This window comes from Phocoena phocoena, chromosome 5, assembly GCF_963924675.1.
Source record: "Phocoena phocoena chromosome 5, mPhoPho1.1, whole genome shotgun sequence".
NCBI classification, from domain to species: Eukaryota; Metazoa; Chordata; class Mammalia; order Artiodactyla; family Phocoenidae; genus Phocoena; species Phocoena phocoena.
The window spans coordinates 118,910,392-118,936,106 of record NC_089223.1 but is presented as its reverse complement, the minus strand read 5'-3'; the positions used below and the strand labels follow the sequence as shown (position 1 = coordinate 118,936,106).

At 37.6% G+C, this 25,715-nt stretch overlaps 1 protein-coding gene across 3 annotated transcripts in view; it reads left to right on the top strand.

Annotated features, from left to right (window-relative positions):
- Window positions 1-25,715, top strand: part of PRDM5 (PR/SET domain 5) — a 207,191-nt gene that overhangs the window by 135,951 nt on the left and 45,525 nt on the right. For all 3 annotated transcript variants that reach the window (XM_065877615.1, XM_065877616.1, XM_065877614.1), the window contains one exon: window positions 25,216-25,301. In XM_065877615.1, the coding sequence (XP_065733687.1) occupies window positions 25,216-25,301 (86 nt within the window). The remainder of the gene's footprint in view (window positions 1-25,215; window positions 25,302-25,715) is intronic.

Below are 25,715 nucleotides of genomic sequence, written 5' to 3'. Positions count from 1 at the left end.
AAAGGAAGAAACAAAGAAGGAAAGGAGGGAAGGAAGGAAGGAAGAAAGCAAAGAAGGAAAGAAGGCAAGAAGAAAGAAAGGAGGGAGGGAGGGAGGAAGTAAGGAAGGAGGGAAGGAAGGAAAAAAGACAGAAAGAAAGAAGATACAGTAAAATAAAATAAAGTATAATAAAGTTATTGAATTAAAAAATAATTAGGAAAAAGAAAGGGACGGATAGAACCTTAGGACAAATGTTGGAAGCAAAGCTATACAGACGAAATCTTACACAGAAGCATACACATACACCCTCACAAAAAGAGGTAAAGGGGAAAAAATCATAAATCTTGCTCTCAGAGACCACCTCCTCAATTTGGAATGATTCGTTGTGTAAAGGAGGGAGGGAGGGAGGGAGGGAAGGAAGGAAGAAAGGAAGGAAGGAAAGGGAAAGAAAGAAAGAAAGAAAGAAGGTAAAGTATAATAAAATTATTAAAATTAATTATTAAGAAAAGAATTTTTAAAAAAACCATGGACGGATGGAACCCTAGGACAAATGGTGGAAGCAAAGCTATACAGACAAGATCTCACACAGAAGCATACACATACACATTCACAAAAAAGGAAAAGGGGAAAGAATCATAGATCTTGCTCTCGAAGTCCACCTCCTAAATGTGGGATGATTCGTTGTCTATTCAGGTATTCCACAGATGCAGGGCACATCAAGTTGATTGTGGAGCTTTAATCCGCTGCTTCTGAGGCTGCTGGGAGAGATTTCCCTTTCTCTTCTTTGTTCTCACAGCTCCTGGGGCTCAGCTTTGGATTTGGCCCGCCTCTGCATGTAGGTCGCCTGAGGGCGTCTGTTCCCGCTCAGACAGGACGGGGTTAAAGGAGCCGCTGCTTCGGGGGTCTCTGGCTCACTCAGGCCGGGGGGAGGGAGGGGCACGCAGTGCGGGGCGGGCCTGCGGCGGCAGAGGCCGGCGTGACGTTGCACCAGCCTGAGGCCCGCCGTGCGTTCTCCCGGGGAAGTTGTCCCTGGATCCCGGGAACCTGGCAGTGGCGGGCTGCAGAGGCTCCGTGGAAGAGGGGTGTGGATAGTGACCTGTGCTCACACACAGACCCCTTGGTGGCGGCAGCAGCAGCCTTAGCGTCTCCCGCCAGTCCCTGGGGTCCGTGCTTTTAGCCGTGGCTCGCGCCCGTCTCTGGGGTCCGCGCTTTTAGCCGCGGCTCGCGCCCGTCTCTAAATCACGTGATTTAATTCAGCCCTTTCCCACACTAGGTTTAGTGATTTGTGTTTGTGCTATAGGGTAACGCAGGTATGGGGTCACAGCCTATTCTGTAGGAAACTTTTACTGTTAGGGAGCACGCAGTGAAGTGGCGAGGACCCTGAGTGAAGGTGGGGTGGGAAGCGTCAGGACAGACAGCTAATGCAGCCTCTGAGGAGCAGGGCCCTCTGGATCATTGGTGCTCACGTTTTGGCCTCAACACTCCATATCATCTCAAAAATAATTGAGGACCCTGGGAAGCTTTCGTTTGTGTGGGTTGTGTCTGTAGCTATTTACTATATTAGAAATTAAAGCTGAGAACATTTAACAATATTTATTAATTTGTTACAAATAATAATAAGAAACCCATTACATGTTAACATAAACAACATATTTTTATAGAAAGTAGCTACATTTTTCTAATCAGAAATAATATTGTGAGACGGGAGACATTGTTTTACATTTCTGAAACTCTCTTTAATGTCTGGTTCAAGAGGAGACAGGTCCTCATGTCTGTTTCTTCATTCATCCTGCTGTAACATGTTCTTTTGATTGCTGAATTAGAAGAAAATCTGGCCTCACATAGGTATGCAGTTAGAAGAGGAGAGTTCTTAACCAGCCTTTGTAAATAATTCTGGATATTATTTGTTACTACAGTAAAATTCAAAAAGTGGTCTTTTTTTTTTTTTTAAAGGCTTGTGTTGTGGAACTTAAAATCATCTCCGTGAACTTCTCTTATTCTGTCGCATTAAAATCCATTGGTGTGTCTTGCACTTTGAATGATCTTTTACCCATGCGTGATTCTGTAACATGTTGCACAAATCACTTGGAAAATATTGGCTCACTGAGTTACGTGGATCCTCCACATGTGTTAGTGTCATCACCGATCTCATTAGGCAAGTCTTAAGTATTCGGAAGCCTTCAAGCACATGGTAGCATGTACAGATTTTCCAAAATTCTAAATTTTGCTTTGACTGCTCTAATTCTTATGTGTGGTAAGAAACACTTCCCTCCCTCCCTCCCTTCCTTCATTCCTTCTTTCCTTCTTTCTTTTGAAATGACAGGCTTCTTTTATTTTCAAAAAACAAATGTTTACCAGATACCAAATCTGAATAACCATATTTTATATGTCAATCATTTTGTTTCAAGTAAAAATGGTGTTCCATGAGAAAAAGCTGTTAGGTGAGCTCATGACTCAATCACACAAGTGCTTTTCCTTGAGACAACTTTAATATATCAATATGCATTACAAGTACTTATTTCCCATTTTATAACTAAGAATATTAAAATATCTTACTCAGAGTTAGGGTTTAATAAAATTAATAATTTTTACTTCATCAAGGACATTCTGTTTATGAAACCAGCATGTATTTCTGTTATGAGTGTGTGTCTGTGAAGATGCAGTGATGACTAGTACCATCAGATGCCACTGTCTTGATCTGCACCAAGGCCCAGCAGTTTTACCCACTGTTACTTGTGTACCATTAGTGCAAAATCAACACAGTGAAAAAGGAAAATAGCATAATACTATTATTGTGAAAGTAGTTTTGACCATGAAGACCTCGAGAAAGAATCTTGGGGATCCCCAGGAGTGCACAGACCATATTTGGGGAAATAATGCTCTAGAAGGACCACCTAGCCAATGATAAATGCCTAGGAAAATAGGAGTGTGTGTGTGTGTGTGTGTGTGTGTGTGTGTGTGTGTGTGTGTGTGTGTGTTTTGGGGTCAGGTGAGGTAGAAGTTGCAGAGAAGAATGTGTTGCCTGTGCAGGTAAGGATCCAGCTGACAGAGGCCATCCTATTTAACTGACACCATTTCTCTCATTTGATTGCTCAGACTGGTTTGGTTCTAACTGTCACTCTGTCTTTTGAGATAAATTCTTAAGCTGCTGCTGCTGCTTCTACTGCTACTGCTACTGAAACATGTTAATGTCCATTGTCATTGCCTTTGCTGGAATCTGGATTTTAAAAGGGCTGGCGATGAGTAGGAGGTGTGCCAACGGTGCACTTTTATAGGTACCGTTTGCTGTTGGGTTGATATGTTATGTTTATGATTGTAAACAGAAAACCATTTAAAGCTTTCCAACTTTGGGCATATTTATAGGTATACTGCAGACCTTACCTCTCAAATTTGCCTGCAGATAGAACCTTTCTAAAAGGTTATCCTACCAGTAAGCTATTTCTTGCTATGTGAAATCCTTTAGTTGGGGTTTGGAGGAATCTGAGTGATAGTGAGATTGCACAACTTTCCCCACCTAGAGAGTTGTCCTGCTCAGTAGAAGCGGGTCCCAATGTGTCTCCTCCTCTACCTTCCTCTGCCATGGGAGTCTGCTTCGGGTAATGGAAAGGGCAGCACTTCAGAAACAACTAATTTGAATTCGAATCCTGACCTCTGCCACTTACTAGCTGTGCAGTTTTGAGCAAACTACTTAACCTCTCTGAATCCACTTTACCTCATAAGTCCTTTGTGGAGAATAAATTGAATCGTGTCTACTACTTAGTGCTGCTGGTTCATAGTATTAATAGATGGTCAGTTAATTGTCATAAGTATAATCTCTGAAAGTCTTCTGTAATATTCCCACTGAAGACTACTTTTCCAAAATTAAATGAATCATTGAATTGTATTCATTAACATTGGGTGGCAAGGCTTTATTGAATGATGTAGTTTCTTATATTATCTCTTCTTCCTTTTCTTTGGTTTTTCTTTCTTACAGGACATCATACTGAGAATTTTATGTTCAATATCTTTCCTTTTCTTTCTTTCAACTTTATCAAGATCTTAAATTGTTGAATATGCTGGAACTTTAATAATTTATAAACATCTGGATTAACTCTTGATAAGGAACTAAGTTAACATCATGATGTCTGGCATAATCATGGAATTTTCTTAGCATATTACCTTTGGAAAAATGCACTGTAGAGGGGTATGTTCCTGATTAACTAAGCCTTTCTTTTAAATAAGTATTTAATAAAGGGGAACTCAGTTGGAAAAATTATTTTTGGTGGTATTTTAAAATCTGAACTATTGTATGCCTCACTTTCTTTATTGAAATTAAACCCTAATGACCTCCAGAATAATCTTTCACAAATTAATTGACCATATGACATGAAAACTTGTCCTTGGCTTTTAAAATTATTACTACCTTCTTTATTAGACATAAACCCTAAGTATGCTTGATTACTAAGTCCAAAAAGGCAGTAAGGTTTGTTTAAAAAATATTGTCCTGTTTCTTGAAGAACTGTTTATAAATAGCAAAAAATTAGAGATTGAGCCTGCATATCCAACATTCAGGAGATTGGTTATATAAATTATGGTATATCTATAAATTGGGATATTGTATAGACAATAAAAATGATTGTATAAATATAAACATGAAAAGAAATGAGAATGATACGTTTCAAAATAAAATAGTATATTTTTGAAAGGATAAAACATTGTTATATTAAGGCCTTAAAGGTTAAATACTAAATTAGTAACTGGTTATTTCTGTGTGTTGTGAATATGGATAGTTTGAATTTTCTTCATGATTTTCTGTTTTCTAATTTTTCTATAATAATTTTCTTGTACAATAAAAATATTTAAAGTATATTAATCTTATATTATGATTACGCAGCGTAACTGTTACTGTCAGAACCTTCCTGCTAAATTACTTAGGTGTGACATGTCTTTGCATCTTACTGTCAAATGGGCCAGCAAGAAGAAGTACGTAGAAAAATATATGTTGAAGAGAGAGAAATGAGAATAAGAAAGCAAGTATGGTAATATTAAACCCAAGTGAGGGTATATAGTGTTCATTGCACTATTTTTCTAATTTTTCTTCATGTTTGAAAATTTTCATAATTAAAAGTGGGAGTGTATTATTTCAATAAGAACAATGGAATGGACACAGATGCCAACCAAGTGCAGCTGAGATCTGTCTCCTGAACATCCAGCTTCATAGCTCACGTCTTGTGTACATCTCCCTCAGAGCCGAGTTCTTTCAGCAGGGAAGACTATATTCTTTAAACAAAACAGACTTTCGTTGTTTTGGTTTTTGCTTACAGTTACACTGTTCAGAGAGAACTCAGATTCTTTTGAAGAAGCAGAGTATCGTTACTTCATGCTTAGCCATCTTGAAAAAGGAATTCCATGAAATTTGCAATTCTCATGGATTATTCAGAAGTTTTCTTTGAAATACTTTGGAAAGCATATGTATTATTTTATAAAAGAAGGTGTAAAGAATTGATGAGGCTCACCCAGTCAAGCTATTTTCCTACTTAAAACTTTTCAGTGGTTTCCCCTTACCTTGTGCAAATGAACATCCCTTGCACTTGACATCCCAGGCTCCTTTACTGGGCTTCTTTCACTCCCCTCCAGTCTCCAATTAAATGTTACTTTCTCCCTGATGTGTTACCTGCCCATCGCTTCACTCCCCTCTTATTAGGTTGGCATGCTCTATGGTGTACTTCTCTCCACACAGCACCCTTCAGATGCTGGCACTTCTTCAGTAGTTTGTAGATTCTTGCTTCCTTAGAGCTGTGCCCATATCTGATCCTATTCAGAGCACTACCGGGCATAGAGAAAGAACTGAGTGAATGTTTCTTGAATAAGTAAAAGTATCTACAAGTAGATTGCAGTACCTGTAGGATAGTGGGAAGGATACTGGCTTCATAGTGAGAAGTCCCAGATCTGAATCCAAATTTAATTGACAATAGAACCATTTTTTCATATAATACCCACAAGAGTTTGTGGAATTCACTTCGAGAAATGTTAGCATCAAAGAATAAAATTGCTAAACTCCTCAATCTATCAGCTGGGCCTACTCACAATGTAGTAAGCTTTTGCTTTTCTTTCCATTCTTTGTGACTCCTTTTAGCTTGGAATTGCCTAGTTTTTTAAATTGTCATTAGAAAAAACAGAGAGGAATACTAGCCCTGACAAATTGCCCATGCATTTTGTTTGATGAATCAATTCTATAGGAACTAGAATGATTACAAACAATTGTGTGGTATATTATAGTCTCTTGCACTATGTAGCCTCTCATCTACTAGAGATTTTGAGGGTTCCCATTGTTTGGTGTATATGAATGTCTCTTCTCAGTTATGATTTATCTGTTCCTTCACTAGATTCTAAGCTGAAGGGCAGGGCAGATCTGGCTCAGGTTTTTAATCAAGTTAATCGAAGGAGGGAACCTTTCTCAAATATTTTCTAAGTTAATCCTTTCATAGTCAGTGTGATGGGTTTCCAATATCATTCTCATTTTCTAGGTGAAGAAGCTGAGATTCAGAGAAGCAAATGACCTATCCAAAGTAATAAGATCCAAATCTTTTTACTTCAAATTCTGTTTTATTTTTGTGTTCTCTTCTTTTTTTTTTTTTTTTTTTTGCTACACGGTTACATAGCTGCTACACAGTTGTTATTAGTACCACAAAAATTTTATAACTTTTCCAGTATAAAAGATGAGTGAAATTCTGAAAGTATTATATTATTTCTGTAGTATGAAAATTTTATGCTTTAGAGACAAATGAAAGGTGTTTTGGTGTTTTGATTTTTTTTTTTTTAAGCAGCATTTACTTGGTCATTTACTTCTGACTCATTTTTTTTTTTTTTTTTTTTGTTTGTTTTGTTTTCCGGTACGCGGGCCTCTCGCTCCGGACGCGCAGGCTCAGCGGCCATGGCTCACGGGCCCAGCTGCTCTGCGGCATGTGGGATCTTCCCGGACCGGGGCACGAACCCGTGTCCCCTGCATCGGCAGGCGGACTCTCAACCACTGCGCCACCAGGGAAGCCCATGACTCATTTTAATAGTGGGCAGTAATACACAGAAAATGATGATTAAGTTTAGTTTCACCAGATTCTTTTTTTTTTTTTTTAATTGACTTTGTTTTTAGGGAAGTTTTAGGTTCACGGCAAAATTGAGAGGAAGGTACAGAGTTTTCCCCATCTGCTTCCTCCCCCTATGCATGTGTAATTTCCCCTACTATCAGTATTCCTAACCAGACTGGTATGTTTGCTATAATTGATGAACCTACATTGACACATTATAATCACCCAAAGTCCATAGTTTACCTTACGGTTCAGTGTTGGTGTTGCACATTCTGTGGGTTTGGACAAATGTGTAATGACATGTATCCACCATTATTATATCATCCAGAGTATTTTCACTGCTTTAAAAATCCACTTCGCTTTGTGTGTTCATCTCACAATTCTCAACCCCTGGCAACCACTGATCTTTTTACTTTCTGCATAATTTTTTGTTTTCTAGAATGTCATATGGTTGGACAGATTACTTCTTTTATTTCTGAGAAATGATTATTAATTGATAGTTGAGCCTTTCAGTGAGGTGGATGTACATTTGAATACACTGCAATGTGATGAGATTTTTATAGAGGTAATAAATAGTCTTTTCATCATTTTCCCATTATGTTGAAGGAGTCAGTTTCACTTTGTTTTTATGGTATTCAAACTGTACATCAATATCTGGGGAAGTCAGTTTTCTTTTTTGTGACATCAAATAACACTAAGCTTTATGAAGAAGAAATATGATTTCAGTTTATGTTTCTTTCTTCCCGTTTGCCATTTGGTATCTCTCATCATGTCCTATTGCTTTGTGTAGTGTTAAATGCACTTTTTTCTTTTCTTCGTGTTAACTTTCTTACAGCAGGCTTTATTTTATTGGCTCATGGCTGTGGTCATTCTGTAAGGCGTGATCACTTAGCTGTTGGATTACTACCCGTTTTTTAGTGCTGGGAGGGATCTTCCTATTTATGTCTCTGTTGTCTTTTTTTGTTAATAGTGTTTAAAAACTACATTTTTAAAATCTCTCCAATTCTTTCATGTTTCGATTGATTTTTTTCCTTTACTACTTTAAATAACCAACCAGTTGTATCCTTGGTTCACCCTCTTTCTTCTTTGTCTACTGCTTCTCTGTCTTCTATTCCCATTGTTGCCATATCGTACTGCTGAGGGTGCAGTATGGCAAAACTCTGGTTTTCCATTAACATTGAAAATATTATTTGTCACAAACCTCGTATCTACCTTCTAAAGTCCACTCATTCTTCATAATTAGGTGATTAGAATAAGGACATGCATGGCAAGTGTACACAAGACATCTGCTTGTATAGATTATTAAAATATAATAGTCTTCACTTTTAGAAAAGAAAGGAACTTCAGAAGTTTTCTAGTTCAAGCCTTTTAATTGAACTAATGCCCAGAAAAATACAATGATTTGCTAAGGTTACATAATTTATATGTGGTCCTTCTAGAACTAAACTAAGGCTTAAACTTTTTCCAGTATATCACATTGCTGGTATTTTTGTTTCTTCTTCTTTACCATGCCTCCTAACCTTTACTGTTACTCTCGAACTCACCCTAGAATTTTGTAAATTCCTTCCATAATGCATAACGTTAGATGATATTATCATGTTGATAAACAACCAGTTGAGGATAATAATCTCGACTTGGAAGCTTGAGGGTATGTAGTTTGTTACTTATGGTCTAACTGAGGTCTTTAACTCTAGGTATAGAGAAACTTCTGTACCACAGGATCAACCGTCTATGATACCATATTATTTTATACCTGGTTTATATCCAGAGTCAGATCCTAGAGTCAGATTACAGGTTTTCAAGTTCCATTTTATTGATTTCCTCCTTGTATGAGCTATCATAAAGTGCTTAACCTCTTCAAGGCTTAGTTTCCTCACCTGAAAAACAGGTGTAATAAAAGCACCAACTTCGTAGCCTTGTTTCAAGGAACAACTGAACGTGTAGGCGAAGAAATCTGCACGGTGCCTAGCATGGTGTAAGCGTGCTATAATGCGAGCTGTTGCTGCCAGCTGTGCTGTGTGTTTTGTTTTTGTTATTCCTACTTGTATTTAATCACAGGTATTCATACTCCCTTAATATAAGGTCTGACCCTCTAGTCCCAGTGTCATCATCATCATCTTCTTTATAACCTTTAGTAGCAGCATATAGATCATCTCCAGAACACTGATGAGGGTTTGCTGTCAAACAGGCTGGTCTGGGGTGAGTGAGGGTGCATGGACTGTATGTTGCCATCATCGTTAGTGAAGGTGAATGTTTAGGTCTGTGCCTGGCAGGCAGCTCTGTAATTTATCATCCAGTTTCCTATGTTGGAATGACAGAGATGGCACTCTGCGGGTCAGCTGAAATAGTAGAGCATGTTCTCCCGTTGGTTTATAGCTTCTTAGGGTCAGTGAGAGCTGGGGTTAATTCCACAAGGGAATCCATGGACTGTGACATGAATTCCATCAGTCGTTCATAAATTATGAAAGAAATTCTAGGAACTACTTTTGGGGTTTTAAAGCTCTGGGCCAGAAGGTTAATTACTTGCCTACAGTTCCAACCAACTTTCCGTGTTAATAGATACCGGCTGTGTTGGCCCTTCTGTTCTAGGCTTGCTTGCACACTGTTATTTGAATGTAGTAATAAATCACTGTCTTAGGAAATATTTAGTTTTTTGGTAACTACCTGTGATCATCTTAGAAATAAAGAATTGGTATATCATGGTTTGATGATACTTGGATTTTAGCCACTGTTTTTCTTCCTTCTCTAATAGTTTTTCTAAAGGAATTTTTTCATTCTTTGTAGAATATTTGTCCAAAGTTAATAAAAACAGTAGCTAAGTAACTCTAAGGCAACAATTACAATTAGTCATAAACAAAAATAAACAACAGTCATTGTAAACACAAATGAAAATTTAAACATGTCTTTTCACATTTTTATAATTAGATAACCCCTATATTTTGAGAGGGAATTTATTTTGCTATCTTTATTTTCTAAGTGGTTAATTACTAACGTTAGGTCAAATCACATATTCTTTTACCCACAGGTAATCTAAGAGTTAACAGAATAGTTGAGTATAGAATCTGCATAGAAATAAAAGATTTCCTCTACCCCCCCATCATACTTCAGAGATTGAGATTGAGAGCTTCAGATTTTCCCTAAGACGTCTTACTCGTGGGTAGAGTCTTGAGCTCTATGTATGACTCTTATTTTCTCAGTGTGATTTTGATACTTCAGATAATTTCTGATCAACCACATCAGTGGAATAAACCATTTTTTCCTCTTTTCTGTATTTATCTCTTCCCTGGTTGATTTTGGGCTAGTAACAAGCATATATAACAACTTAAGAGGGAGAGACATTCATTTTGACTTTCATTGGTAATGTAATTATCTTTTTTTTTTTTTACTTTTTTCGAAAATATCAAAGGCCCTAGTTTTTTAATACAAAAATTATAATGTTTATGTCAAGGTTAGTCATAGGCTGGGATATGGGGCACATAAGGAAGAGTGAGGGAGTGACATTGTGTTGGAATATAGTGTGATGAACTATCATCAAGTGAATTAATAGTACAGTCACAGGGACCATGATAAGATGGATCATTTAAAATATATCATCATTTATGTAACTATTTTTATCATTTCTTTTTTTGATCTGCTGGGATCCTCAAAAACAGAAGTGGCCTGTGCAATGATTTTCATTATTAATACTGTATTTCAGCAGCTTTATTGGTAAATTACTAGCTAATATTATCAATAGCTACCTCTGTTAAATCTGGAACACAGCATTTTTTTTTTTTTAGTTTAGGAAAACCGAAGGAGATTTGACTGCCTCTGATGTGTGCTTTCTCCTGCCACTGCTACCATGTTTCCCCCGAAGAACAGCTTCTCTGTGTGTTGTTTTTCTGTAGTTCTGAATTGCGCCTCAGGCCTGGGGAAGGTTTTATAGCTTTTCAGGTTTTGGATAAGAAACTAGTTTTCTGGGTTTCTTGCTGCTCCCGGTTTTATACTCTGATTCTTCCTTGCTGGCCCTGTGAGCAGGAAAACCCCTCTGTGTGCAGGCATCTAAGGTTTAACTGCTTCATCACTGCGTGACCACTCTTCACAAACTGTGCTTGTAAATACTGGGTTAAATAAAACTTCTGGTAGAAATTCCTAAAAATGGAAAACTACTGGGTGAAAAGATTAATGATTTTCCCACCAAAATCTGACTCCCTAACAGCAAAACCAGATCAGTGATTACCTTATTTTACTTACCAACCTTACTGTAAAGTGTCTCTTCACACAGCAGTGTGGAGAACTCATGTAGGAGTTTTTCTTTCTGGTCAGAACCTTTGAAACTTCCTCAGTGTCTGGATTGTGCTGAGGTTTCTCCTATTAAACAATCCACTTTGCTTCTATCAGCACCCGTATCAAGGACCTGAGGAAGGTGTTTTGCTCCCTTCAGACGAAATGACATGTAATGGGTGTCATTTACATACCTGGTTGGCCCAAGCCAGGGCATCCTGAGTAGGAAGCCTTTTACTTTCTCTTCCTAGTTAACTGTTGTCCTTTCGTATTCTGCATCTCATATCCTGTTTTGTCTGCATCAGTAAAACTGTTTTTTGTTTTGCCCTCCACCCATAAGTAGGTCTGGCTCTTTATTATTTCAGACTAGAAACTTAGTGGGCACATGGCTCTCCTATTTTTCTTCTTCCCAGGGAACCTCACCTCACTTGATGTGGCATCTTTCAGAGATGAGGGTGGGATACCGTAACTGAAGACTCTTAAGGAAAACAATGCATCTTTTACTGTTTTGGAGCTCCATAGAAACTTGCACTTTTTAAAAAAGACTCAATTTATTTTGATTCAGGTGGCCAAAAAAAAGGTCCCCTCAGTCATCTTTTGATTTTTACATTTTATGATCCACTTCCTTACAGTAGTAAACTCTTTAAACTTTTAAAAGTAGAATATCAAATGTAAAGTTCAGATTTTGTTGTCTTTCTTTTTTGAAGATGGCAAGTGAAATGCCACAGGATTTGATGAATAGTATTCCAAGACTAACAATGTGGGGTTCAGTGAGGTCAGTGGGGTGTCGTGACTCTCTTTGCTGCAGAGGAAAAGTATTTCAGTTCATAGCAAGTTGCCAAGAATGAACTTGAGCTGCTCCCATTAGCCAGCATAGCATTTCACTTCTCTCTGTGGTGCGCTGCTAATTTATTAGACGCTTCATAGGTTGAGGGGTCTGGAATGGTGGAATTGGAAAAAATGATTGGGTAGTGCTTACACAATTATATTTTTGGTTTAATTTTCATTTAGAATGAGTGACTTTGATGTTTTGTAACAGTTTCCTTAGTCCACAATAGCAGAATAAGCCAGTCCCATGATATTTGTGAAAATCAAATATAAAGTTCTAAGCAATTCCCGTATAATATATATATTTTGAAGTTCAACCATATGGAACCATCTTAGAGTATTTTTCATGAAACATACACTTCTGAGGTTTGCTTTTTCATTTGAAAGTGGCCGTGTCCAAAACTTAATTTTAGAAAAATCAAAGTAAAAATTAAAACTATGGCTCCAAAATCCTTAAACATTATGTAATTTAACTATTTAAACATTAATTTGGATTCATCGAAAATTAGAGTTTGACCTTATTCCATCTTAAATTGCATTTTCTCTGTATGTACAGTTTTTCATATTTTCAGAGATTTATGGGAGTTCCCTGAAATCTATATAGGTTTTTAAAAATATACTAACAGAATAAAAGTTATTATTATTAAAATGCTTTCTGGAAATAATCTGTTTTTATTTTAATCAAAAAGTCTTAAAACATACATTATGTAGTAAACTTTTCCACTTATTTAAAAATCTCTCAAAGTATAGGGCTCATTGGCCATACGCTTTTTTAAAAATTGTGGTAAAGGGACTTCCCTGGCGGTCCAGTGGTTAAGACTTCGCTTTCCAGTGCAGGGGGTATGGGTTCGATCCCTGGTCGGGGAGCTAAGATCCCATATGCCTCATGGCCAAAAAACCAAAACATAAAACAGAAGCAATATTGTAACAGATTCAATAAAGACTTTAAAAATGGACCACATCAAAAAAAACTTTAAAAAATTGATAACAGTCAATATTACTAAGTTTTTTGCGTTCAGTGTGTTTAGTGGTATGAAGTGATATTTGATTTCTGAGCTTCTAATAGAGTGATCAAGTTCATATCTAAAATTAAATCCATGGTCTAAATTTAAGAATATCAAGATATCTAACATAGGTATATCAAAGTTTGCAATATTTTCTTTAGTAATTTCATGTTGTGTAAACATAGATCTTTAGAAAGGATTTGTTCAAGATGGACGTTGGGGTGATTACATGGCAATAGATGGATATTCAGTGGTTTAATGGCTTTAAGATCTTTCCTTTTATCCTGAAGATTCATGCTAACCTGAATTCCCTTCACATATTTTAAGATATTGTTTAATATTAGTATGTTAATCCTTTAGTGAGGCCTGGAATTCTTCTGATGTGTTTAATTATATTACACAAAACAATGGTAAAGTCAATAAATTATAATACTAATGGCATATATTAAACTAGAATCAGATGTTTTTTCCTATTGTTTTTGCCCATACTCGCCAGTGGATGGTTGTGGTCATAATGCATTTTCTTTGTAAAAGACTCAAGGTAACTTATTTGGGGACCAGGCTAGACTCTGGTAAAGTCTTACATGTGGCACCCAGATGTCCCCTTTCATTACCACCAGCTGCCTTTGGAAGGCCATCTGCAATTTTCTGGAGCTCTTTTCTGAATATCCACACAGCCCCTCTTGCATATTTCAAATACTTCTAAGCTTCTTCTGTCTCAGGTGTGCCAACAGTGAGAATTTGGAGGCACCTATTTCAAGTCCAGTAAGCTAAAATGCTTCCAGTTCAATGATTAAGGGTTACAAAAAAGTGTGCTTGAATTGGCATCTAGGTACTACATTCATTCAATTCTTTTGCCTTTCCTAATGACCTTTTCCTAAGTCCTTTTCCTGTGCAGTCCCACCAGGTTCTTAAACCTATGTGCACTCCCACCAGAGGTCTTTCTTAAACCTATGTGCACTCCCACCAGAGGTCTTTCTTAAACCTATCTCCTTGTTTTATTTTCTTCCTACAATGTCAGTATCTGGAATTATCTTATGTTTTTTTCTTAATGTTTACTTGTCTTTCTCATTTACACTAGTAAAATTGAAGAGGCAGTGATTTTGTGAATCTATTCGCAACTGCATTCCCAAAGCCCAGGACAGTAACTAGAAGATGGTATGTGCCCAAAAAATATCTATTTAATGAATGAATAAATTAGCTTCATGGACTACCTACTTTGTGGCACCTTGTAAAATCAGCTTAAAATCAACCTTTTACAGTTGTCATCATGTTTCTGTATGTTCCTTGATGTTTTTGAAGAAAACACAAGTGGACTTTAATGATATTCAGTGTCAGAACATAATTTAAAGAAAGAAGCAGATGTGAAGAACTCATTTATTTTCCTTAGTCAAATGAGAAAATTTGCTGTTAAGTACATTTCAATATTATTTATGTTACTATGCTTATTGAATCTAACTACTGGTAGCTAAATCTCATAGTGTAGTATGGGATATTTGGCAGTACTGTTTTTCCCTTCTAAATGTTGAAGGTGGTTACCTGTATGTAGTTCTCAAGGCATAGTTTAATATTATGTCAGTATTTGCATCCGCTTGGGATCTGCTTTGAGATACAACATACATTCCTAACCTGCCCCTGACTTTTTCCTGATGAGCTTTGGTAACTAAAAGAATGCCGCGGTGTACCAGTCAGAAAGATCTGGTTAATGTCAGCTGTAATTGCAAGAAGCAGAGTTTTTGTCAGTAACTTTAGGAAGTCTAACCTAATTTATATAAAATACTAGCCATATTATTAATTTATGTTATGGTATAAGAGTTAAAGATTAAGGGTTAAAATTCTGATTCCACTATTTAATAGCTATGTCATCTTGAGCAAATCACTTATCTTTTCTGTGCCTGCTTTCCTCATTTGTAATCTAGAGATATGAATTCCTAGATCATAATGTTGTTACAAGAAACAAAATTACTAATATACCTTAAGTATTCTGAACCGTAGAACAGAGCCTACTAGTAGGCTCTGTGTGTTTCAGCTGTTGCTTATATTATTTCCATTTACATTGGTTTTTAAGCTCAATTTTTTTAGCTAGTTTTAAGATTAATTTTCATGTTAGTCAGAATTTGAACATTGCTATGAGCCTATGCAAAATGTAAACGGTCAGTATCTAAATCTACCAGATATTTAAAAGTAATCATTACTTGGATTTGCACCATATTGTACATCAGAACCTATGTACTGGCAGTGTTCAAGCAAGAAAAAAGATCTGTGTTCTTAGAGTTAACTCAAGAAAATTCCTGTTCATACCAGGATAATTTTATATGTAAACAAAAATATTTCCTGGAAACTTACTCATCACAATAACTTGCACTAATGAGGGAAAATATCACATGCATAATGTGAAAAAAAAAACCCTAAGAATATCAGCTTGTCTTTAATATGCAAATTAGACAAATAACTTTACTGTTTATCAGCATGTTGACTTATACACGTAACCTTCAGCTTTAGATTGTGTGGGACAGCAGGTAGCTTTGTCTTCAGAGTCTAAGAGAGGCAGGCTTGCCCTAAACATGCTCCAGCCAAAGGGTAGAGAGGGTAGCAGCTTAATGTAGCCTAGGCTGATTTGCAAACCTCATACTCTAGTTTTCAAATAACTTCTGTTTATTAAAGCCATTTACCCAGTGACATCCTTTAAAACTGGAGTTACATCCTGGGGTAGTGGAATGAATGAGTGGAGTGGGACTTAACCCAAGTTTCCCAAACCTATCACCTCGGTATCGCTGGATCTCAGGGTTGGAGTGGGGATGGGGTGGAAACACTGGCCGTCTAGAGTACCAGTTTCTCTCCTGAGCAGTCTACACAGGCCTCGCAGACAGCAGACAGACAGACAGACATCAGTGAAGATAATAATCGCCTCCATTATGAGCAGGGTGATTGTATGAGTGTGCTAGGACTGTAACAAAGTACCACAGAGTGGCTTAAACAACAAAAATTTGTTGTCCCGCCATTCTGGAGGCTAGGTGTTAGCAGGACTGTGCTCCCTCTGAAGTCTCCAGGGAAGGATCTGTTCCAGGCTTTTCTTCCGGCTTCTGGTAGTTCCTTGCTGTGGCAGCATAACCCCACTCTTCACCTGGCATTCTCCCTGTGTTTGTCTGTCTCTACAAGGCCATGTTCTTAAAAGGACACCAGCCATATAAGATTAGGGACCCAGACTACTCTAGTAACATTTCCAACAGCCTTATTTCCAGATAGATTCATATGCTCAGGTACTGGGGTTAGGACTGCAACATGTGAATTTGGGGGGCACAATTCAATCCATAATAGGTGACCATATGTTTTTATTGTCCCCGTGGGGTCACTCGTGTAAGTGAAAGGGAGTGCTACTTGTCATGTGGTAACTGGCATAGAGACTGCTTTAAACAAACCTGAATGTTTGGTCCCATTTTTCAGAGGTTCAGTGAGGTTGCATGACTTCCCCAGAGTTACACCTAGGAGAGGATGAGCATTATTCAAACTCAGAACAATCAGATTCTAAAAGAGGAGAAAAAGCTCATGTCTGTAGTGGAAATTTCTGGATTACGACATCAGGTAAAATGGGGAACGAATTTGTTATGCTCCGTTCTCTAAGATTCCTTAGTATTATCTATATTTCGTTCCTTGCTTAATCAATTTTGGCTATCATGAAAGAAAATAATAATTCAATATACTACATTAGGTTTAATTAACATATAACTAACCTGATGACTGTAAATCTTTGATTTTGTGTGTGTGTGTGTGTGCTGGCTATTCTATTTGTCTTTGGAGAGTAATACCACACATAAAGCTCTGTGATACAAAGAGAATAGCTGTGAATATTAAATTAATTTATGATTGCTAAAAATTTGTGAAACGACTTTTCGTGTCAACCACTTTACTGTTTACCATGCTTTATCTATTATCTAGATTGATTAGATTGTTAATAGATAAATAGGAATTAAACATTTTAGCCTTCTTATCACTAATGTAAAACACTTACTTTGAAAATCTAAAAAAGTACTTTGCTTTTCATACTTTATGAAGAAGAAAATAAAACATTATCTGGACTTCGATGATCTAGGAGTTAGCCCCACGAGCATTAGCATCTTGCTGTTTTCTTCCAGTTCTTTTTCTCTGTGTGTGCATGGTTGAAGGTTAATGATTAAGAAATCAATTAATAACCGTTCCTGCTACTACTCCTGCTGCTGATGCTATGAATATTATTTTCATTCTTGCCATCACCTTCAAGGAAAAAAGTTCTAGAAATATCAGAGAAGTGAAATTAATATGACTTCAGAGGTTAGATGTAGGGAGAAGTGAGTAAAAAAAAGGGCATCTTGAATGGCTATTTAAGTTTCTTTTTTGATAGCTGGATGATGGTGGTATAACTAATCAGGACAGGATGTACAGGACACATAGGATCAGAGTCTAAAGCTCAGGAATGCTGAATTTGAGTTGTTTGTGAGATATCCAAATGAAGATACCGGGTGGGTGTATGGATATCTCAAGACAGAGGTTCAACAGAGAGATCTGGAATGAAGGTAAACACATATTATCGACTTAAGGTTAAAATAAAGTATTTTCATAGTTTTTCAAATAAATTGGACTCTAAGCCTTTATTTTGCATGTGTGTGAAAAGCCACACCTTCCCAGTTCACAACCATAAGGTAAAGAATCCAGGTTGATTTACTTAGTGCAAAAGTTGATTTTGTCTCACAGAAGAAATTGGCAAGTCTGGATAATTCATTAGAGTCTTGTTCTCGTTAGTGTTACCATTGTTATTTTTAGGTTTTTGTTTTTTCTATCTTGGGTGGTTGTCATTCTCTCACAGTGCCCACTTCAGACAGAGTTCAAAGGGAGTGACCTGGGTGCTCCTCAAGGAGCAGCTGGGTAAGTTGCTGAGCTGGGAGCTCTGCCCCAGTTGCTTCCATGTGATGTTACTGCCAACAACACAGGGTTCAGAGAACAGGGCGAGGCCCCCTGTGCCATGCAGCCTCCAGGCCCAGGAACGTGGCTGGACATTTTGTGAAGCAACTGGGGAGAGGTCAGGGAAGGCCATGATGAAAAGTGACCATTGGATTGAGCCACTAGGAGCTCATTGCTGACCTGATGGGGGCGTTCGCTGGCATAACTCAAGTAATACGTGATTGAACGAGAAAGAGAATCAAATGGGATGTGAGAGAGCAGAGGATCGGCACACTACTTGTCAAAAGGCCTGTCTCTGAGAAGGAAATGAAAGAATCGATAAATGAAACGATGAATAAATGAAAGTCAGTAAGTGAGTGATTCTGAGTTACTGTCCATTCTGAATAATTAGTCTTTGACCAGTGGGAAGCTTCAGATTCCTCCTGGAGATTAAATTTTGTCATATTTTTGTCAGCTTACAGTAGAATTTTTTAGAAAGTGTGATGTGTATGAGTATGCTTGCTTGTTTTAAAAAAAATGGTTTGGCTGTTTTCTAAATAATAATCTCTAGATATAACCTCGACTCAGTTATAACAGAAGGTGGTTCTGTTTAACATACACCAATTTTATGAAGTTCTTTTAAAACTCATCTCCTTAACTGAGATAGACTATGAAATCTTTTTTTTTAAACAGCTTTATTGAGGTATAATTCACATATCATACAATCTACCTAAAGTGTACAATATATTGTTTTTAGTATATTCATAGATATGTGCGGCCATCCCTACAGTCAATTTTAGGACATTTTCATCTCCCTAAAAAGAAACACATTACCCGTTAGCTATCACTCCTGTGTTTCCCATCTCCACCCCCAGCCCTAGACAACCACTAATCTACTTTCTGTCCCTATTCTGGACTTCCATAGGAATGGAATCATATAATATGTGGCCTTTTGAGTCTGGCTTCTTTCACTTAGGATGATGGCTTTTTTTTTTTTTAACGTCTTTATTGGAGTATAATTGCTTTACAATGGTGTGTTAGTTTCTACTGTATAACAAAGTGAATCAGCTATACGTAAACATATATCCATATATCCCCTCCCTCTTGCATCTCCCTCTAGGTGGACACAAAGAAACGAGCTGATCTCCCTGTGCTATGCTGCTGCTTCCCACTAGCTCTCTGTTTTACATGTGGTAGTGTATATATGTCCATGCCACTTTCTCACTTCGTCCCAGCTTACCCTTCCCCTCCCCGTGTCCTCAAGTCCATTCTATACATCTATGTCTTTATTCCTGTCCTGCCCTGAGGTTCTTCAGAACCTTTTTTTAGATTACATATATATGAGTTAGCATATGGTATTTGTTTTTCTCTGACTTACTTCACTCTGTGTGACAAGCTCTAGGTCCATCCACCTCACTACAAATAACTCATTTTGTTTCTTTTTATGGCTGAGTAATATTCCATTGTATATATGTGCCACATCTCCTTTATCCATTCATCTGTCAGTGGACACTTAGGTTGCTTCCATGTCCTGGCTATTGTAATTAGTGCTACAATGAAAAATGTGGTACATGACTCTTTTTGAATTATGGTTTTCTCAGGGTATATGCCCAGTAGTGGGATTGCTGGGTCATAACGTAGTTCTGTTTTTAGATATTAAGGAACCTCCATACTGTCCTCCATAGTGGCTGTATCAATTTACACTCCCACCAACAGTGCAAGAGGGTTCCCTTTTCTCCACACCCTCTCCAGCATTTATTGTTTCTAGATTTTTTTTGATGATGGCCATTCTGACCGGTGTGAAGTGATATCTCATTGTAGTTTTGATTTGCATTTCTCTAATGATTAGTGATGTTGAGCATCCTTACATATATTTGTTGGCAATCTGTATATCTTCTTTGGAGAAATGTCTATTTAGGTCCTCTGCCCATTTTTGGATTGAATTATTTGTTTTTTTAACATAGAGCTGCATGAGCTGCTTGTAAATTTGGAGGTTAATTCTTTGTCAGTTGCTTTGTTCACAAATATTTTCTCTCATTCTGAGGGTTGTCTTTGTGTCTTGTTCATGGTTTCCTTTGCTGTGCAAAAGCTTTTAAGTTTTCATTGGGTCCCATTTGTTTATATTTGTTTTTATTTCCATTCCTCTAAGAGGTGGGTCAAAAAGGATCTTGCTGTGATTTTTGTCATAGAGCATTCTGCCTATGTTTTCCTCTAAGAGTTTTACAGTGTCTGGCCTTATATTTAGGTCTTTAATCCATTTTGAGTTTATTTTTGTGTATGGTGTTAGTGAGTGTTCTCATTTCATTATTTTACATGTAACTGTCCAGTTCTCCCAGCACCAGTTACTGAAGAGGCTGTCTTTTCTCCATTGTATATTCTTGCCTCCTTTACCAAAGATAAGGTGTCCATATGTGGGTGGGTTTATCTCTGAGCTTTCTATCCTGTTCCATTGATCTGCATTTCTGTTTTTGTGACAGTACCATACTGTCTTGATTACTGTAGCTTTGTAGTATAGTCTGAAGTCAGGGAGCCTGATTCCTCCAGCTCCATGTTTCTTTCTCAAGATTGCTTTGGCTCTTCGGGGTCTTTTGCGTTTCCATACAAAGTGTGAAATTTTTTGTTCTAGTTCTGTGAAAAATGCCATTGGTAGTTTGAGGAATTGCACTGAATCTGTAGATTGCTTTGGGAAGTCTGGTCTTTCTCACAGTGTTGATTCTTCCAATCCAAGAACATGATATCTCTCCAACTGTTTGTATCATCTTTAATTTCTTTCATCAGTGTCTTAGAGTTTTCTGGATACAGGTCTTTTGTCTCCTTAGGTAGGTTTATTCCTAGGTATTTTATTCTTTTTGTTGCAGTGGTAAATGGGAGTGTTTCCCTAATTTCTCATTCATATTTTTCATCATTAGTGTATAGGAATGCAAGAGATTTCTGTACATTCATTTTGTGTCCAAATTTATTCAGTAGCTCTAGTAGTTTTCTGGTATCATCTTTAAGATTCTCTATGTATAGTATCATGTCATCTGAAAACAGTGACAGTTTTACTTTTTCTTTTCCAATTTGGATTCTGTTTATTTCTTGTTCTTCTCTGATTGCTGTGGCTAAAAATTCCAAAACTATGTTGAATAATAGTGGTGAGAGTGGGCAACCTTGTCTTGTTTCTGAAATTAGAGGAAATGGTTTCAGTTTTTCACGATTGAGAACGATGTTGCCTGTGGACTTGTCATATATGACCTTTATTACGTTGAGGTAGGTTCCCTCTATGCCTGCTCTCTGGAGAGTTTTTATCATAAATGGGTGTTGAATTTTGTCGAAATGTTTTTCTTCATCTATTTAGATTATCATATGGTTTTTCTCCTTCAGTTTGTTAATATGGCGTATCACGTTGGTTCATTTGCATATATTGAAGAATCCTTGTATTCCTGGGAAAAACCCCACTTGATCATGGTGTATGATCCTTTTAATGTGCTGTTGGATTCTGTTTGCTAGTATTTTGTTGAGGACTTTTGCATCTATGTTCATCAGTGATATTGGCCTGTAGTTGTCTTTCTTTGTGACATCCTTGTCTGGTTTTGGTATCAAGGTGATGGTGGCCTCGTAGAATGAGTTTGGGAGTGTTCTTCCCTCCGCTATATTTGGAAGAGTTTGAGAAGGATAGGTGTTAGCTCTTCTCTAAATGTTTGATAGAATTTGCTTGTGAAGCCATCTGGTCCTGCGCTTTTGTTTGCTGGAAGATTTTTAATTACATTTTCAATTTCAGTGCTTGTGATTGGTCTGTTTATATTTTCTGTTTCTTCCTGGTTCAGTCTCGGAAGGTTGTGCTTTTCTAAGAATGTGTCCATTTCGTCCAGGTTGTCCATTTTATTGGCGTATAGTTGCTTGTAGTAATCTCTCATGATCCTTTATATTTCTGCAGTGTCAGTTGTTACTTCTCCTTTTTCATTTCTAATTCTATTGATTTGAGTCTTCTCCCTTTTTCTTGATGATTCTGGCTAATGGTTTATCAATTTTGTTTATCTTCTCAAAGACCCAGCTTTAAGTTTTATTGATCTTTGCTATCGTTTCCTTCATTTATTTTTCATTTAATTCTGATCTGATCTTTATGATTTCTTTCCTTCTGCTAACTTTGGGGTTTTTTCTTATTCTTCTTTCTCTAACTGCTTTAGCTGTAAGGTTAGGTTGTTTATTTGAGATGTTTCTTTTTTCCTGAGGTAGGACTATATTGCTATAAACTTCCCTCTTAGAACTTCTTCACAGCATCCCATAGATTTTGGGTTGTCATGTTTTCATTGTCAGTTTTTTCTAGGTATTTTTTTGATTTCATCTTTGATTTCTTCAGTGATCTCTTGGTTATTTAGTAGTGTATTGTTTAGCCTCCATGTGTTTGTATATTTTACAGATTTTTTCCTGTAATTGATCTCTAGTCTCATAGCATTGTGGTCAGAAAAGATACTTGATATGATTTCAATATTATTAAATTTACCTAGTCTTGTTTTGTGGCCCAGGATATGATGTATCCTGGAGAATGTTCCATGAGCACTTGAGAAGCAAGTGTATTCTGTTGTTTTTGAATGGAATATCCTATAACTATCAGTTAAGTCCATCTTGTTTAATGTATCATTTAAATCTTGTGTTTCCTTATTTATTTTCATTTTGAATGATCTGTCCATTGGTGAAAAAGTTGGGGTGTTAAAGTCCCCTACTATGATTGTGTTACTGTCAATTTCCCCTTTTTTGGCTGTTAACATTTGCCTTATGTATTGAGGTGCTCCTATGTTGGGTTCATAAATATTTACAGTTGTTATATCTTCTTCTTGGATTGATCTGTTGACCATTATGTAGTGTCCTTCTTTGTCTCTTGTAATAGTCTTTATTTTAAAGTCTGTTTTGTCTAATATGAGAATTGCTGCTCCAGCTTTCTTTTGATTTCCATTTGCATAGAGTATCTTTTTTCATCCCCTCACTTTCTGTCTGTATGTGTCCCTAGGTTGAAGTGGGACTCCTATAGACAGCATATATACAGGTCTTGTTTTTGTATCCATTCAGCTAGTCTGTGTCTTTTGGTTGGAACATTTAATCCATTTACATTTAAGGTAGTTACCGATACGTATGTTGCTATTACCATTTTCTTAATTGTTTTGGGTTTGTTATTGTAGGTCTTTTCCTTCTCTTGTGTTTCCCACTTAGAGTAGTTCCTTTAGCATTTGTTGTAAAGCTGGTTTGGTGGTGCTGAATTCTCATTGCTTTTGCTTGTCTGTAATGGTTTTAATTTCTCCGTCGGATCTGAATGAGATCCTTGCTGGGTAGAGTAATGTTGGTTGTAGGTTTTCTCCTTTCATCACTTTAAATATGTCCTACCACTTCCTCCTGACTTGCAGAGTTTTTCCTCAAAGATCAGCTCTAACCTAATGGGGATTCCCTTGTATATTATTTGTTTCTTTTCCCTTGCTGCTTGTAATATTTTTTCTTTGTATTTAATTTTTGATCGTTAGATTAATGTATGTCTTGGCGTGTTTCTCTTTGGATTTGTCCTGTATGGGACTCTCTATGCTTCCTAGACTTGATTGACTATTTCGTTTCCCATAATAGCGAAGTTTTCAACTATAATCTCTTCAAATATTTTCTCAGTTCCTTTTTTTTGTCCTCTTCTTCTTCTGGGCCCCCTATAATTCAAATGTTGGTGCATTTAGTGTTGTCCCAGAGGTCTCCGAGACTGTCCTCAGTTATTTTCATTCCTTTTTCTTATTCTGCTCAGCAATAGTTATTTTCACTATTTTATCTTCCAGGTCACTTATCCATTCTTCTGCCTCAGTCATTCTGCTATTGATTCCTTCAAGAGAGTTTTTAATTTCATTTATTGTGTTGTTCATCTTTGTTTGTTTGCTCTTTAGTTCTTTTAGGTCCTTGTTAAACGTTTCTTGTATTTTCTCCATTCTGTTTCCAAGATTTCGGATCATCTTTAGTATCATTACTCTGAATTCTTTTTCAGGTAGACTGCCTATTTCCTCTTCATTTGTTTGGTCTGGTGGGTTTTTACCTTGCTCCTTCATCTGCTGCGTGTTTCTCTGTCTTCTAATTTTGCTTAACTTACTGTGTTTGGGGTCTCCTTTTTGCAGGCTGCAGGTTCATAGTTCCCATTGTTTTTGGTGTCTGCCTCCAGTGGGTAAGGTTGGTTCAGTGGGCTGTGGAGGCTTCCTGGTGGAGGGGACTGGTGCCTGTGTTCTGGAGGATGAGGCTGGATCTTGTCTTTCTGGTGGGCAGAACCACGTCCGGCGATGTGTTTTGGGGTGTCTGTGACCTTATTATGATTTTAGGCAGCCTCTCTGCTAATGGGTGGTGTTGTGTTCTTGTCTAGCTAGTTGTTTGGCATAGGGTATCCAGCACTGTAGCTTGCTGGTCGTTGAGTGGAGCTGGCTGTTAGCATTGAGATGGAGATCTCTGGGAGAGCTTTCACCGTTTTATATTACGTGGATCTGGGAGGTCTCTGGCGGACCAGTGTCCTGAACTCGGCTCTTCCACCTCAGAGGCTCAGGCCTGACACCCGGCTGGAGCACCAAGACCCTGTCAGCCACATGGTGTATAGCACAGGGAACTCTTCTCAGAGCTCCGTGGTGATCTGCTAGTGTTGTTAGGCCTCCTGCAGAGGCAGGGGATGGCTGTGGCTCACCGCAGGGACAAGGACACTGGCAGCAGAAGTTCTGGGACGTACTCCTCGGCATGAGCCCTCTGGGAGTCTGCCATTAGCCCCACCAAAGAGCCTTTAGCCTCTGAAATCTTTTTTAAAAAACGAAGTATCAGTGAAACAGTGATCCCTATAACATGCAGTATAGTGACAGAACAAATTGATGATACGAAATCTTTTTAACAGGTTCTTAAAATTAGATTTAATTTGGGCTCAAATATTAAAAGGAAAATGGAGCGAGCCTGAACGTTGCTTGTTTCTGAGTGCTGGAATTGCTCTGGGCTCACAGCCTCTCCGCAGGAGGGAAAGCCTCGTCCACCACCCTGAGCTGCCCCAGGTGTTGGCCCTGCTGTGCCTGAGCCTTTTCTTGGCAGTGCAAGAGAGTTTGTGGTGGCCAGGATCTGGTGCGGGAGGAGTGATGGTACATGCCTGCTTTGCTGCTTTCGAGTTTTCTGACGGGAAGCTTTCCTTTGTCTTGTAGGTGAGCGTCCCTATCAATGCCCTTACTGTGAAAAAGGATTCAGTAAAAATGACGGGCTGAAGATGCACATTCGTACTCACACCAGGGTAAGATTATATTCTCTCTCATTAATATTTATTATAAAATCCATACTTATTTTAAAAAGTTTTAACTTTACCTGAGAAAAGAAAGGTGGTATATCCAAAATCATACATTTATATTTATGATGAACATTTGGGAATAATTTTTTTAGACACAACAAAGAAACAGAAATTGAAACTCCCAAAGCATCCCCATTCTTTGAATTGTGAACCAGTTTTTAGGAGTAATAGGAGTTATAAATGACACACTGCCAAGTAAATAGAATGTAGCATTTTAATACTGAAAAATACAAGGATGCTGTCTGAAGAATATTTGCCAGTAATGCAGATGCCAGCACTTCTTGAACAGAGGTGCTCCTGTCAGCATGTGACCATTAATTAATGCATATGAGCAAGTATACTTGCAAGAAAGACATTGAA